At 56.2% G+C, this 15,658-nt stretch overlaps 3 protein-coding genes across 5 annotated transcripts in view; 2 read left to right on the forward strand and 1 right to left on the reverse strand.

The window, feature by feature from the left end:
• WDR37 (WD repeat domain 37) overlaps nt 1–6,109 on the reverse strand; it is a 52,936-nt gene extending 46,827 nt beyond the window's left edge. For 2 of the 3 annotated variants that reach the window (XM_046013481.1, XM_046013479.1), the window contains exon 1: nt 4,293–6,109. The gene's annotated coding sequence lies outside the window, so the exon portion shown is untranslated. Of the gene's footprint in view, nt 1–3,775; nt 3,919–4,292 lie in introns of those variants that run through there. The other variant, XM_046013480.1, reaches the window with a different exon arrangement.
• LOC123946532 (transcription initiation factor TFIID subunit 4-like) lies at nt 2,840–6,262 on the forward strand. Its single transcript, XM_046011891.1, has 4 exons — nt 2,840–2,875; nt 2,970–3,593; nt 3,757–4,211; nt 6,103–6,262. The coding sequence occupies exons 1-4, from the start codon at nt 2,840–2,842 to the stop codon at nt 6,260–6,262; spliced, it is 1,275 nt and encodes a 424-aa protein (XP_045867847.1).
• A 785-nt stretch (nt 6,263–7,047) lies between these two features.
• On the forward strand, nt 7,048–9,906 carry LOC123947334 (isopentenyl-diphosphate Delta-isomerase 1-like). Its single transcript, XM_046013482.1, has 5 exons — nt 7,048–7,367; nt 7,473–7,642; nt 7,814–7,906; nt 8,325–8,455; nt 9,358–9,906. The coding sequence occupies exons 1-5, from the start codon at nt 7,237–7,239 to the stop codon at nt 9,673–9,675; spliced, it is 843 nt and encodes a 280-aa protein (XP_045869438.1). The 5' UTR covers nt 7,048–7,236; the 3' UTR covers nt 9,676–9,906.
• The last annotated feature ends 5,752 nt before the right edge of the window (nt 9,907–15,658 follow it).

Raw genomic sequence — 15,658 nt, forward strand, 5'->3', positions numbered from 1 at the left:
GTAGACATCGTAGTTCTTTTTCAGTGATTACACAGATTAAATCAGTAAGTCATAAAGCATCTCCACTGCCAAATCATGACCGCAATCTACCAGTTACCTCGCAGTTTGTAAGTCACATTTTGTAAAAAAGGAAAATATCAAAACCCTGTGAAACCGATCCTAATAGAGCCGCAGAGAGACTTTATCTGCAGACGTTTCAATCCAGTAAATAAATGAGTAAAGGTCTTTTCTGTCCTCTCTGAAGACTTACGTCAGTGGAAATATTCCGGTAAGTACAAGCTGGAGAGTTAATGTATTTTCAAGAATCCACAAGCTGGTTATATAAAGTGCAAAAACTGCAACACCAACCTTCCTTTTACCTCAAAGTCGCAGGTTTTTCGGTGTTTTGTTTTTTCATTTTTTCAGTAAGCTCTGCACCCCACACAAGGCTCGAACTCACAACCCCAAGATCAAGATCACACACTCCACCAACTGAGCCAACCAGGCACCCCTCAAAGTTGTAGGTTTTGAATCAGTGATTTTCTGCCTTAAGTATCATACCACTGGCTTTCCACACACTATACCTCAAGAAAAAAGCAGTCTTGGGGCGCCTAGGTGTCTCAGTCATTAAGCGTCTGCCTTCGGCTCAGGTCATGGTCCTAGCTAGGGTCCTGGGATGGGAGCCTGCATCAAGCCCCCTGCGCAGTGGGAAGCCTGTTTCTCCCTCTCCCACTCCCCCTGCTTCTGTTCCCTCTCTTACTTTGCCTCTCTGTCAAATACGTAAATAAAATCTTCCCAACAAAGTAATGAGCAGTCTTCCATACAACTAATTTCAAAACCTATCACCCTCTGGTGGTACCTGGCTGGCTCACGTTGGAAGAGTGACTCGATCTCAGGGTCATGAGTTCAAGCCCCACGTTGGGGTGTCAAGATTATTTAAATAAATAATACTTTTAATAAACAAATCTTCACCCTCTGCTTTCCACTGAGTCTTCAACCTCCCTCCTCCCTACAAACCCCATGTTCTGAGCTTTGCTTGTTTCCGTCATTTCACTACACAGTACATATACTCGTCACCTTTTCACGTTGATTGATTTCCAACCAAATATGTACACTTCACACAATCATAGTTTATGAATCTGGAACAGGTTTTGGTTCCCCAAAACCTGGCGATAACTGGAGATTTTTCATCCTTGGTAATTTTGACCCTTACGACCTCCCTAAGCCCTGTGAAGTGCCATCTCAGTGCTGGGCTCGTAACGCCTGTGCCACGCGCTGTGTTCTCAACGCTTGAAGACCACCCGGCTCATTCAAGTTCTGCCTCCTGCACGCATGTCTTCAGTGACATTCGCCATTCTTCCGAACCAGAGTGGCGGGTTCCTCTAGTTTTCCTAGCCTCTTTCCAATGTCTTCTTTTTTTCATTCATTAATCTTTCCATCAAAATTCTCTTCTGGAACCTTCTTTAAAATCTTACTCTCGTCCTCTTCATTCACATCCTCTCCCTCCTCCCGGAGTCCGCCCTGGTACCAGCACCACTTCCTCCCACACCAGTCCGCCCAGGGTGGACAAGCCCTGGGTTGGCCGGAGAACGGAAGCGTCTCCTGTCTTCGCCGCCGCAGGGATCAGTATTAGGATAAATGCTATATAAATGTTTGAAAAGTTTAGGGTGTTTTCAGGTTGAAATCACAAGAGAGGAGCAAGGAAACCACAGATGTCTGTAAAAGGAATACTGAACTGATAGGGCCGGGGCTCTGAGCTAGACACGAGGGGGAGTGCTTTCGACAGCCCTGCAGAGACAGCCGGGCAGGACACCGTGCAGGAAGAACTACTAAAAGGTGTGGTGTGAGGTTCACCAGGATCACTAACATCAGCCACTACTGCTTCAGCGTCCTTGCTGGAGCTCTAACAGTTCCCAAAATGTTCCACAGGCCAAACACTTCAGTACACTGGTCAGAGAACTGTAAAGGGGAGGGGCGCCTGGGTGGCTCGGTCGCTGAAGTGTCTGTCTTCAGCTCAGGTCTTGATCACGGGGTCCTGCATCGAGCCCACATTAGCCTCCCTGCTCAGCAAGAAGCCTGCTTCTCCCTCTCCCGGTGCCACTGCTCCTCCTACTTGTGCTCGCTCGCTCTGTGTCAAATACATAAATGAAATCTCAAAAAAAAAAAAGACTGTAAAGGGAAGAATAAAAGGGGAACCCTGAAAGGGCACGGAGAAGGGGAAAAAAAAGAACAGGAAGTCTTTACTCTAAAAGTAATCTACTGTAATCAATGTTAAAAGCTGGGCCATTTTACCTAAATATAATCAAAAACAAATACCTAAAATTCCAAAAGATAATTACATTTCTTAAAAATATTTGTACTAGGGGCGCCTGGGTGGCTCAGTGGATTAAGCCGCTGCCTTCGGCTCAGGTCATGGTCTCAGGGTCCTGGGATTGAGCCCCGCATCGGGCTCTCTGCTCCGCGGGGAACCTGCTTCCTCCTCTCTCTGCCTGCCTCTCTGCCTACTTGTGATCTCTGTCTGTCAAATAAATAGATACAATCTTTAAAAATAAAAAAATTCACACTAACCCACTATTATAGGGCAGATCCCATTAAACAAGTTCATGGAAAAAAAAAAAAAACCTACTGCTTTTTAAAAAGTTATTTTCAAGGAATTATACACAGTTCCCTCCAAAACCCCAACCTCCTCACCGCACATTCACAGGTGTTTAATGTGAAGTATCCACAGCTCCTGGGCCACACGTGACCCCATATACAAAACATTACAATTTCACACCCAGTGGAACCGTTACACCTTTTTTTAGCAAGAAAAGAGCTTAATTAACCCCTTAATTTCACGAGCGTTAAGCAGAGGCACACAATGACTGCGCAGTGGAATCCGTCCGGGCCCGTCACGGTATCCAAGGAGACTGCCCAGCAGCCGGTCCGCACGGCCCCTCGGACGCGCTCTCTTCCCGAGCGGCGCTGGCCATTCCCGGCTGCGGCGACAGCAAGGCCAGCGGCCCGGCAGCACGGGGGAGAGGGCGCCGGCAGGCTCGCGCCGCCGGTTTGCGCTGCGGGCGGCGTCCACCCGAAGGGACGGGCAGCGCAGCGGGAAGATGCCCACCCGGACTCCCCGGGTGCAAGGGCGAGGCCAGCAGTCAGTCGGCCCGAGCCTGGGACGAGAGGAAGGCAGCGCCCCCCCCCCCCCAGCTGTCCCGACCCGAGGGCTTCGCAGGGGCGCGGGGCGCTCACAGCGTAGCGCGACCTTCTCGGGGTCCGCACACACTCGGAGAGGTCGCGCAGCCGCTGTGCGGTGCGGCCGGGGTCCGCCGCTCCCCGGGCCGGCCGGGCCCGCGCCGGGAGGACACGGCGCCCGCACGACTGCAGGGGATCCGGCCGCGCAAGCCACCCGGACCCCCAGCCCGGGAGCCGAGCGTGCGGGGGGACGCATTCCGGAGGTCCCGGCCGCCCCAGAGGCGCACGGCTCCGAGGGCACGTGTAAGGTCACGCCGTGGAGGTCCCGTCCTGCCCTGACGGGGCGCCCGCCCGCGCGGAGCCGAGAACTGCCGACGCCCCCGGGGAGGCTCGTCGGCTTCCGCGGACCCGCCGGCACGGCCGCCCCGGCCCAGCACGTAGCCTGAGGCTCCGCAGGAGGCGCCGCCCCCCGCCCCCGGCCGACCGCAGCCCTCCACCGGTCCTTCGCGGCACGCGGGGTCGGGGAGGGGGGCGGGGCACGCCCCAGCCCCGCTCGGAGCCGCGGCCCCCTGCCCTCGGGCTGTCCCTCCGGGGAGGAAGAGGACCGCCCGGCACTCACCTGTCCTGCCGCCGTCGTGCCCGCCGACCCCTCAAGCCAACCGGGCCCTGCGCCGCAGCCCGCCGTTCCCAACCACGCGGCGCCCGCACGGACCGGGACACGCAGGACACCGACTCTCCGCCCTGACGCGGCCCCGCGACCCGGCAGCCCTACGCCCCACACTTCCGGAGCCGCCGGAAGCTCCAACCTCGCTTCGCGCCCAGGCCGCCGGAAGTCCCGCCACGACCTCCGCCCCGCGCCGGAAGTCCCGTCCTCAGCCTCGGTCTCCGCCGCGACGGCCGGAAGTCCCTCCCCCGCCTTGCGCCCCGGCCGGAAGTCCCGTGTCGCTCCGGCTGGGCCCGAGTGCGCGGGCGGCCCGGGACTGGGGGGTGCGGCGGCGCTCGTGGGCGCCCGAGACTGCTCGCCCTCGCCCCACCGGGCCGACGCTTGCCCGAAAGTGAGCCCGGAAAGGCCGAGCCGTGGGATGGGAGGCGCGGGCGCTCGCACGGAGCCCGCCGGCGCGGCCCTCGGTACTCACTGCGGCGGGCTCGCGCGGGGGTCCTCGACCCCCCCCACGTTCGCGTCCATCGGCTCGGGTCGGGTCGGGGGCGCCGCTGGCGGGCGTCCGGGCCTGCGAGTCCCCGCGGCCGCACGGTGCGGGCCGTGCGGAGGCTGCCGGCCGCGCGGCTCCCGGTGGGGCAGAGCTATTAATACTGGAGCGCGGCGGCGGCGGTGACTCACCCGCCCCGGAGCCTGCGCTCGCCATTGGCCAGAGGGAAGACTCGAGTCAGCTGCTCGCCGCGGAAGGTGGGACTGGCTGGTCTCCGCGCAGGCTGGGGGGTGGGGGGCGGCCGAGACCTCCGAGAGCCACCGCCGCGCCGCGGACGGCTCTGCGGGCGGGGGCGGAGCGGCGGGATGGCTCCGGACGCGCGGGGCTCCTGCCTCCAAGGCACCGCCGCGGCGCGGCCGTGCGGGAAACAAGCGCGACGGAGCTGGGGACCCGGTAGCCGCGGAACGAGGGGACTCGATCCCGAAGTGTTCGCGCGCGTGTGGGGGCTCAGGCGGGCAGAGACGTTCCGGAGGAGACGCGGGGCTCCAGACTCCCGGAGTCGCGGGCAGCAGGAGCCGCCTCTCCCCTCGGGGTTCCGGCGGGCGGGCGGGGGCCGCGACAGGGGATGGTTACGCAGGAGAGTCACACGCACTTTCAGTTAGGTGGGGAGGGAGTGCGGCAGACGTGGGGGATTCCGGAGAAAGACAGAATAGGATCTTCGGTCACCCCGAATCCAGGAGAAGGGCCCGGGACTCCAGGGGCAGGAGAGCGACTCGGGGGTGGGGCCGCCGGCTCCTAAGCCGGCCGGAAGCCACGGGACTCGGGGGGACTAGACTGGCCAGCGCCCTCCCTGTCCACCCAGGCCTTGACGGCTTCCCAATGCTTGAGAGACTTTTCTCTTTTTTTTTTTTTTTAAGACTTTTTATCTGTTTATGTGAGGGGAAGAGCTGTGGCGTGTGCGTGCACAGGCCTGGGGAGCAGCAGGCAGAGGGGAGGATCATGACCTGAGCTGGAGGCAGACGCTTGAGCAGCTGAGCCCCCAGGCGCCCCAGGACTTTCTGATGAGATCAGTGCTGGTATTAGTAAAGGTGATTGATACATGTGTCAGCACGTGCGGCACTCATTCAGTGAAGTAATACTTTCCCAGGGACCCAGTATTGCGGCATCAGGCGTGGGGAAGTAGCGTTCGGCCCGAGCAGCGTTCCTGTAGCCGTGTAGGATGTTCACGGCGTGGCTGTCCTGTAGGAGACGGGAAGTTTGGAGCCCACAGCCAGGGCGGGTTCTCGGGACGTGCTCGGTGGGGGGAGGTGGTCTTCTGAAGGCACAGGGAAGACCCAGCGGCAGGAGGAGCCGCGCCCGGTTCATGCACCGCCCGGTGCCGAGGGGCTTGCGGACGGGGGTCTGTGAGGAAGACGGCAAGCAGGGCTTCCGGCCGTTGCGGGGCTCGCCTGCTGGGGAAGTGTTAGCCCTGTCCGGGAGACCTCAGCCGGGAGCCCCGCCGGGCGTCCATTGGTGGCCCACACCAATGGCCTGGCGGGGGCCGGCGGCCAGCGTGCATCTTGGTGGAGTCGGGGTGAAGGAAATGTCTGCTGTTTCTGTGTCGAAGTGCTTACAGGACCCTGGGGGTTGGGCGAAGTCTGCTTTCGCCCTCAGCAAAGTCTTCACGCGGAGGCGGCTGAGTCCCTGGGGGAAGGTCACCCTGCCTGTTGGAGGGACTCGGCGTTGGGCTGGTTCCTACCAAACAATCACCTGGGCCATCTGAAAAGGCTGGTAAAAGGGTCACTTGCCGGTTTCCCAGCATGTGCTTGAAGCAAGAGTTTCGTCATGGACTTGGGCCAGTAGGACCGGCGACCGCGGCCTTCCCGGCGCACAGAAGCGAAGTGCGCGCGACGGTCTCCCAGAAGCTCTTCTGTGCGTTTGCGGAGCACTTGCCGCAGTGCCCTTGTGCTTCCCTGTAGCGGGTCCGCGTGAATTAACAAGTCCTTTTCAATAAAGTTGCCAGTCCTAACGTTTGCGTAAGATTCTGTTTCTTGGCGGAGGGACGGCGGGCGAGGAGCACCAGCGGGGGAGGGGCGGGGGAAGCAGGCCTCCCGCCGGGCAGGGCGCCGGACGCGGGCTGGATCCCGGGACCGCGGATCCTGACCCGAGCCGGAGGCCGGCGCCGCCTGTCGCGGTGCAATCGGGGGGACCGGACGCAGATGGCGGCGAGAGCGCTCCGCTGCCGGTCAGGCCTGAGACTCGGGCGTCCTGAGAGCGGGAAGGCGGGGAGCCCGCGCCACCGAGCCGTGCCCCTGGCGGGCGCAGGACAACGGAAACGCGGGTCACGTAAACCCGAGCCAGAGCCCGGTGTGCAGCCACACGCCATTCCTTCTGCTTGAATGCATGAGTGACCGTTCCCGGAGAACAGATTGGGTGATTCTAGAGCTTTAACAGATAAACCAGTTTCGCTAACGAACGGGTTAGACAGGTACTCGGTCTTCTGAGTGCGCGGGACGTGCGGGGGGTGATGTGAGCGTCTGTGGGGACGGGGAGAGCGGCGCGAGCGTGCGTCCGCGGCCTCCGGAGCGAGGGCACTCGGCGCGGTCCCCGCGGGGCTCGTCCTGCCTGCCGCGCGGAGGGAACCCGAGCTCGGACCACCCCCCCGCCCCCCGCGGCTGACTGCGCAGACGGCCCCGCGCACACACGTCACGACGCGTCAGAGCTCCAGCGCCCGACGGCCCGGAACTGCGAGAGCGCGGCCGGGTATGGTCCGAGCCGTGCGCCTCCCGCTCTGTCGCCGGCCCCGTCCTTAAAAGCGCCCCGCGGGGCCCCGCGCTCAGCACAGCGCCGCTCAGAGGGCACCGGGAGCCGCTGAACCTCGGCGTCGGGACCCCGCACACGCCCTCGCGCGACCGTGACGACAGCGCGGCCGGCGCGCGATTGGCTGGGGAGCATGTGGCGCGCTGTGGCGCGGGCCGTGACGGTTGGGCGCGCGGCCCCGAGAGGCGGGCCCCGGACCTGGGGGCGGGGCCTCGGGGTAGATGTCCCCGCGGAGCGGGCGCTCGCGGAGGGCGGCGGCCTGAGGTAGGGGGTCCGGCTCGGGCGGGGGTCGGGCGCGGAGGGCGCGGGCGCCGGTGGCGGCGGGAGCCCGTCTCGGGGACCCGCGGTCACGGTGCGGCGCCGTGTCAGTGCCAGGGTGGCGGGCTGGGCGGCCAGCATGCCGGAGGTGGAGCTGGACCGGCTGGACGCGCAGCAGGTGCAGCTGCTGTCGGAGATGTGCATCCTCGTGGACGCGGACGACCGGCGCGTGGGCGCCGACACCAAACACAACTGCCACCTGAACGCGAACATAGACCGAGGTGCGGGCCGGCGGGGCGGGCGGGGGCCGGGGCCGGGCGGCGGGGGCCGGGGCCGGGGCCGGGGCCGGGGCCGGGCGGCGGGGCCGGGGCCGGGCGGCGGGGCCGGGGCCGGGCTTCGGGGCCGGGCGGCGGGGCTGCCCGCGCAGGAGCCAGCCCGCTGTCCGCCCGCAGGGCTGCTGCACCGCGCCTTCAGCGTGTTCCTGTTCGACGCGGACGGCCGGCTCCTGCTGCAGCAGCGCTCCGACGCCAAGATCACGTTCCCCGGTGAGTGCGGGCCCCGCGGGCCGCCTGGGTCTCCGCGCCGGCGGCGCAGCCTGCGGACGGCCCCGCGCGCGGCGACCGGAGCTCGTAAGGGGCAGCGCGCTGGGGCCCCCAGACCCGACACGGAGCGCGTCCGGATACGCCGTGACGACGGGCGGAGACACTCCGGTTTTCTGATACTTTTTAAGGTGTTATTTATTTGGCGGCGACGGAGGGAGCACGAGCGGGGGAGTGGGGAGGGGAAGCAGGCTCCCGGCCGAGCAGGGCTCCATCCCAGGGCCCTGAGATCCCGACCTGAGCCGGAGGCAGACGCTCCTCCACTGAGCCCCCAGGCGCCCGTTTCTGTTACTTTTAAAACGTGAGTCTCTTTGGAATCTGTTGGAGCGACGGGGACGGGAAGCTGACGCTGTCCCGCCCGCAGGCTGCTTCACCAACACCTGCTGCAGCCACCCGCTGAGCGACCCGCGCGAGCTGGAGGAGACCGAGGCCATCGGAGTGAGACGCGCCGCCCAGAGGCGCCTAAAGGCTGAACTGGGGATCCCCATGGAAGAGGTAAGCGGTCCTACAGCGCAGCCGCACACCTGGCACCGCGTTGAGAACCCAAACTCCGCTCAGACGCCTTAGTTAGGGATTTAAGTCGGACGTGGTCTCTGCTCTGTGACCTTGTGAGTCACTGGCCCCAGAAAGCACCTCCGTTAAAGATTGCTTGAATTTTGGTTTCTTCCTAGTGCTCGTAAGAATGCAGCCCAGTGCGGAAGTGGGTTGATCCCTTAGGCGGTATATAAAGTTGGTTATTCCTATAACTGACCAGACCAAAGATGATAGTTTTTCGTGTGGAAATCCTTTCAAATCTGAACTACAGATCTGATTAGGTACAGGCAAATAGTCTTTTCTTCCTGCAGTTCCCTTTAAATGAGACCTGAGTAAATAAAGGATATCTCGTCTGCTTAAAATGGTAAATGCTTTTTCCCCTGGAAAAGTACCATCAGGATGTGAAGAAGCCACACATCTCGTTTGAGTGGCTGGTTTTTTTTTTTTGTTTTGTTTTTGTTTTTTTTTTTTTAAATACTTTTTATTTATTTGACAGAGAGAAATCACAACTAGGCAGAGAGGCAGGCAGAGAGAGAGGAGGAAGCAGGCTCCCTGCAGAGCAGAGAGCCTGATGTGGGGCTCGATCCCAGGACTCTGGGATCATGACCTGAGCTGAAGGCAGAGGCTTTAACCCACTGAGCCACCCAGGCGCCCCGAGTGGCTGGTTTTTAATTACAGTTACGTCAATAAAATCAACTTGAGTGTTCGCTCCTCCGGGCACTTGACCTTCACGTGTGGGCAGGAGGAGGTGAACACTCGAGGACGGCTGGAAGTGTGGTTCCGTGGTGCGGGGGCGCGCTGACGCGCTGTGCCGATGGGCGCCACCGGTGCTGAAGTTTTCCGCTGTTTCATTTTCATCCCAGGTGCCTCCGGAGGAAATGAACTACCTGACACGCATCCACTACAAGGCCCAGTCAGACGGCATCTGGGGGGAACACGAGATTGATTACATCCTGTTCATGAGGAAGAATGTGGTGCTGAATCCAGACCCCAACGAGATTAAGAGCTACTGTTATGTCACAAAGGAAGAGCTAAAAGAACTTCTGAAGAAGGCAGCCTGTGGGGAAATTAAGTTGACCCCGTGGTTTCAGATTATTGCCGATGCTTTCCTCTTCAAGTGGTGGGATAACCTGAACCACTTGGATCAGTTTGTTGACCATAAGAACATACACAGAATGTGAATGTGAAAAGGATTGGTTAGCGAAAGTGAAAAATTTCTCCATTTAGGAAACATAATTTTTTAGAAATTTGGTTCCCCATAAGAACTCGTCACTTAAGGGGCGCCTGGGTGGCTCAGTGGGTTAAGCCTCTGCCTTCGGCTGAGGTCATGATCTCAGGGTCCTGGGATCGAGCCCCGCATCGGGCTCTCTGCTCCGCAGGGAGCCTGCTTCCTCCTCTCTCTCTGCCTGCCTCTCTGCCTAGTTGTGATCTCTGTCTGTCAAATAAATAAATAACTCGTCGCTTGAAACCTTGATACTTTACAACCAGTATTTGTTGAAAATACAACGCACTTCTTAATTTTTTATCACACACCCCATATGTGTGCATTGCTCTTCATAGAAGACATCTGTGAAAGGTTACTGTAAACACAGAGGGCAAGTTCGCGGTACCGTCTCATCGCGCGGTCCTAGCGCACGAGCAGTGGGGGTGCAGAGGTGATCCCATCCGTGGACGCGGAGAACACTCGCTCTTGCCAAACACCTTACGAATCATTACATTCTTACCACGGTCGAAGAACGTGCCGGGGAGCCGCTTGCTCGGCTACTGCAGAGCCGTCCGCGCTAACTTTCCGTACGAGCAGACTCAACTAGTGGCGGAGTTCAAGAGAAATTAAATGGTGTATGTCCTGATTTCTGGCATCTAAGTCGAATTGTGCTTTAATCATTCTGGAAGTATTTTGATGCCAAAAGTTACACATTGCTCTGGGTAACGATATTGGTAAGGTCAAATCTTTTAAGCAGTCTTTGCCAGTTAGTAAAGCGCACGCTCCGGTGGACCGCGTACAGGCTGCTTGTCAGGTGGAAATCGAGTCAGTTGAGTGATGCTCTGCGAGAGGACTTCCCTGACGCTGCTGACATGTGGGCTGGATCATTCGCCGTGAGAATTCACCCTGTGTGCTGGGGGATGTCTGGCTGCATCCCTGGGTTCTACCCACTCAAAGCCATTAACACCCCTCCCCCTGTGGCAGTCACCGTGACACCAGATGCCAAATGACGCCTGGAGGGCAGAGACACCCCCAGTCAAAAACCACTTCTACAACATCAGTCCATATGGTAGGGGGTAAAATTTCACAGAAATATTACAGTCCGTGTTACCGATTTGGGATATGGGATGTGTATATATTCATACTTAAATTATACCTTGACTGGGGCGCCTGGGTGGCTCAGTGGGTTAAGCCGCTGCCTTCGGCTCAGGTCATGGTCTCAGGGTCCTGGGATCGAGCCCCACATCAGGTTCTCTGCTATGCAGGGAGCCTGCTTCCTCCTCTCTCTCTGCCTGCCTCTCTGCCTACTTGTGATCTCTGTCTGTCAAATAAATAAATAAAATCTTAAAAAAAAAAAATTGTATCTTGACTGAGGTGCCTGGGTCGCTCACTCGTTAGGCATCTGCCTTCGGCTCAGGTCATGGTCCCAGGATCCTGGGATGGAGCCCTGTATCAGGCTCCCCACTCCACAGGAAGCCTGCTTCTCCCTCTCCCACTCCCCCTGCTTGTGCTCTCTCCCCCTCTCACTCTTCTCGCTGTCAAATAAATAAGATCTTTAAAAACAAATTGTCAAATTATACCTTGACTAATGCACTTTCGAGAAGTCTTGCCATAGATTTCTCAGATCTGAGATCTTAAGACAGCCGTATTATCCTCGAATGTTGTGTAACAAATAACAAAGAAAAAGATGAGAAATTTTCTAGCAAAGCAAATGTTTTGTAAATTCAGTAGAAAAATTCCTGAACAGTTGACTTAAAATTTCAGGCAAGATTGTGTGGCAAATACTAATTTTTCTGAAAAGCAAAAACAATAAAAAGAAATACCACATTTTAATATTGTCTGGTTTGTTAAGACTTTAATCCCATCATTTAACCCTTTAATAGAGTCCTGGGATCCGTAACCAAGAGCACCGGTGGACCGGGCACCTACCTCATCCCGCCCAGTAAACCTTCAGCGAGCACTAGGTGTTACCGCTGTCGCTGTGTTAGAAGGCCTGTCTGGAACACGGAAGGATGAATGTTCTTTGACCTGATGAACCCCTTAGAACAAAACCTTCTTTATCTTAAAATTCATGGTCTTCAAAATCTATAACTGTCTGACAGCTCCTTTAGGGGCCAGAAGTAGTTTCTATAAAACTGATTACCCTGGGGGCACCTGGGTGGCTCAGTGGGTTAAAGCCTCTGCCTTCAGCTCAGGTCATGATCTCAGGGTCCTGGGATGGAGCCCAGCATTGGGCTCTGTGCTCAGCAGGGAGCCTGCTTCCTCCTCTCTCTCTCTCTCTCTGCCTACTTGTAATCTCTGTTAAATAAAATAAATTAAATCTTTAAAACTGATTACTCTGGGGCGCCTGGGTGGCTCGGTTGGTTAAGCGTCTTCCTGGTTGTGATCCTGGAATCTGAGACAGTTCCACTCCCTGCTCAGCAGGGAGTCCGCTTCTCTCTCTGCCCCTCCCCCTCCCCTCCTACTTGTGAGCAATTCTCTCTCAAATAAAATTTTAAAAATAAATAAATTGATTATTCTATCTTCAAGCCTATACTGGCCAGAGAACAAGAATGAAAAAACCAAGACTCTGTAGGGAGGGGGCATGTGTTACTCCCCTGCGTGGCCCCAGCCCCCAGTAGATGGATGGGCACAGGGACAGAACTCGAGCCATGTGAGAGGGTCCCTGGGCTGCAGGTCCCGTACTTTTCAGGTAGAAGTGGTGGAGGTGGTCCTTTCATCCGCCCTCCAGGAACACCTGCTTGATGCTTTCATTCCCCCCAAATGGCTGGGCCCATTCGGTGGGCATTCCTAGGGATGGGGGACCCCACTCTTGTACGTCTGAATGGCCACCTGGACCCTCACGGTCAGATCTCTGTCAAATAAATAAATAAGATCTTTTAACAGTGCACGGGGTTCCCGTTCCTCCACATCCTCGCCGGCACCTGTGGTTGCTGGTGCTGCTGCTTTCAGCCGTTCCAGGTGGTATCTCATTGTGGTTTGGATTTGCATCTCTCCGACGCTCAGGGATGTTGAGCATCTTTCTGTGGATCTAGTGCCAACCTGGATGTCGTCCTTGGAGAAATGTGCTTACAACTCTGCCCATTTTTTTTTTTTAGATTATTTATTTATTTATATGACAGAGAGATCACAAGTAGGCAGAGAGGCAGGCGGGGGGGGGGGGGGAGCAGGCTCCCCGCTGAGCAGAGAGCCCGACTCGGGGCTCGATCCCAGGACCCTGAGATCATGACCTGAGCCAAAGGCAGAGGCTGAACCCACTGAACCACCCAGGCGCCCCACAACTCTGCCCATTTTTAATCAGATTGTTGTTTTGCTATTGAGTTGTTAGCTGTCATTTCTTTGTGACCCAAACTGAGCTGTATTTGTCCAATGTTTCTAGGATTTTTACAGTAATATGTCTTTTCTCCACTATAGAAAAGCAGATAGTTGGTCAAACATGTTGCTTTTCAAATTATCAGCAGTGTTTCTTATCCTCTTGATTTGCACAACTCTGAAAGAAGTGAACTAGGTCTCCCAGCACAGGTCTGAATCTGTTAGCAGTTTCCCACCCACGTCCAGCTCAGGGATATTTCCCACATTCGCTAGGAGGTGCATGGGAGGTCGGGCTGACATGTGCTTACTTCTTACTGTTGGTATTAAAGCTCTAATGCTTTTGCGTGATCTTGGAGTGTGTGACTGATAGGGTGGCTGTTTTCAGAACCTACTGCAGTTTTCTTTAGGAAAGTTCCAAGGCAGGGCACAGCATGGAATTCTTGATCTCAGGGTTGTAAGCTCAAGTCCCGTGTTGGGCATGGAGTCTATTTAAAACACACACACACACACACACACACAACCTCTCTCTCTCACACACACTCACTAAAAAATAACATGAAAGGGTTTTGTTATGCTTGGATAACTGTTTACTGGGTTTTCAGTTATTGAGACCTTTACTTTTTCTCTTTGATCTGCTTATTATTTGTGGGATGATCGAACATCCAAAATGATTATGGATTTCTCTAGTTCCCCTGCCAGGACACATATAAAGATGCAAACTGTTGTATCACCTATGTTTTACATCTTCACTGAATTCCTGTTTAATAGAACTTCATGGAATTTTAGCCAACTGAGTGCTTTTCATTCTTTTCTCCGACACCCAGATGGCCACACTTGCTTCACTGGCGCATTACAGGTGTGGTTTTCTTTCCTACTGACTTTCCTCCTTCGTACTGGATTTTTCTCAGTTTTTAAAAATGTATCTCTTTTGAGCAGCGTGTTCTTTTAAAAAATGCACTGGTGGGGGGCGTCTACCTGGTTCAGTGGGTTAAAGCCTCTGCCTTCGGCTCAGGTCGTGATCCCAGGGTCCTGGGATCGAGCCCCGCATTGGGCTCTCTGCTCAGCGGGGAGCCTGCTTCCTCCTCTCTCTCTCTCTGCCTGCTTCTCTGCCTACTTGTGATCTCTGTCTGTCAAATAAATAAATAAAATCTTAAAAAAAAAAAAAAAGAAAGAAAGAAAATGCACTGAGGGACTCTCTTCCTAGCTGACTTTCTGTAGTACCGCACATGGCCCTGGAGTGTAATGGGAGGCCAGCTGGACTGGAGTATTAAACATACATCATCCAGCATCAAAGTTCACGCCTGTTGTTTCTAGTTTAATTTTATGGCGAGCTGTGAGGCAACTGTGCATTTCACCACTGTCCTTGGTGGATTAGGTCAGGCTGTGCATGCTCTGTGTAACCAGTATTTTGGGATTGGAGGCATTCACTGAGAGAGAGGGCCAGCAAGTGGAGGCACGTCTGCATGCCCACGCGGATCCCACGGTGTACCAACGAGCTCTGGGAACTGCTCGTCTCATCCCCGAGGCTGCAGAAAGGGCGTGGGTGCTTCTGGGTATGTCCTGGGATCCTCGCTTTGACCCCTGCCTTAGTGGTGTCCCAGCCAACTCCTTCAGACAAATGCCTTCGGAAAGGGGCAGAGGTGGGTGTTTCATTCAGTAATTCCCACGTATTTTCTAAAATCTGTCCTGGAGCGGTGCCTGGGTGGCTCAGTCAGTGAAGCCTCTGTCGTCCGCTCAGGTCATGATCTCAGAGTCCTGGGATCAAGCCCCGCATCGGGCTCCCTGCTCAGTGGGGAACCTGTTTCCCCCTCTCTCTGCCTGCCTCTCTGCCTACTTGTGATCTCTGTCAAATAAATAAATAAAATCTTTAAAAAAAAAAGATTTTATTTATTCGAGAGGGAGAGCATGAAAGGGGGAGGGTCGGAGGGAGAAACAGGCACTCCACTGAGCAGGGACCCCGAAGTGGGACTGATCCTCGGACTATGGGATCATGACCTGAGGTGAAGTCAGTCACTTAACCAACTGAGCCACCCAGGCGCCCTTCTTTTGGGTTTCTACCTGGAGGTGGGACTGCTGGCTCGTGAGACTCAACTTTCGAGGACCCTCCACACTGTTCTCCACGAGAGGCTGCACCAGTCTGCCTTCCCCCCAACAGCGCATGAATGATCCCTTCTCCCCCTCCTCGTCAACACCTGTTCTCTCCAGTGTCCATCCTGGTGGGAATGAGCTCACGCAGGTTTCATCTTCATTCCTCTGTATTAGTGATTTTCAGCATTTCACATGCTGATTGGTTATTTGTGCATCCTCTTTGGAGAATTGCCTGTAGGAGTCCCTTATGTGTTCTGTTTATTAATTTCGTAAGATCCACAGTTGGGGGCGCCTGGGTGGCTCAGTCGTTAAAACGTCTTTCTTCGGCTCAGGTCATGATCTCAGGGTCCTGGGATCGAGCCCCGCATCGGGCTCTCTGCTCAGCAGGAAGCCTGCTTCTCCCTCTCCCACTTCCCCTGCTGGTGTTCCCTCTCTCACTGTGTCTCTCTCTGTCAAATAATAAAATCTTAAAAAAAAAAAAGATATTGTTTGCAAATATTTCCTCCCATTTTGCAAGGTCTTTCACTGATTATTTCCTTTGAAGCAGAGATTTGATATCA

Source organism: Meles meles, chromosome 7, assembly GCF_922984935.1.
Source record: "Meles meles chromosome 7, mMelMel3.1 paternal haplotype, whole genome shotgun sequence".
NCBI lineage: Eukaryota > Metazoa > Chordata > Mammalia > Carnivora > Mustelidae > Meles > Meles meles.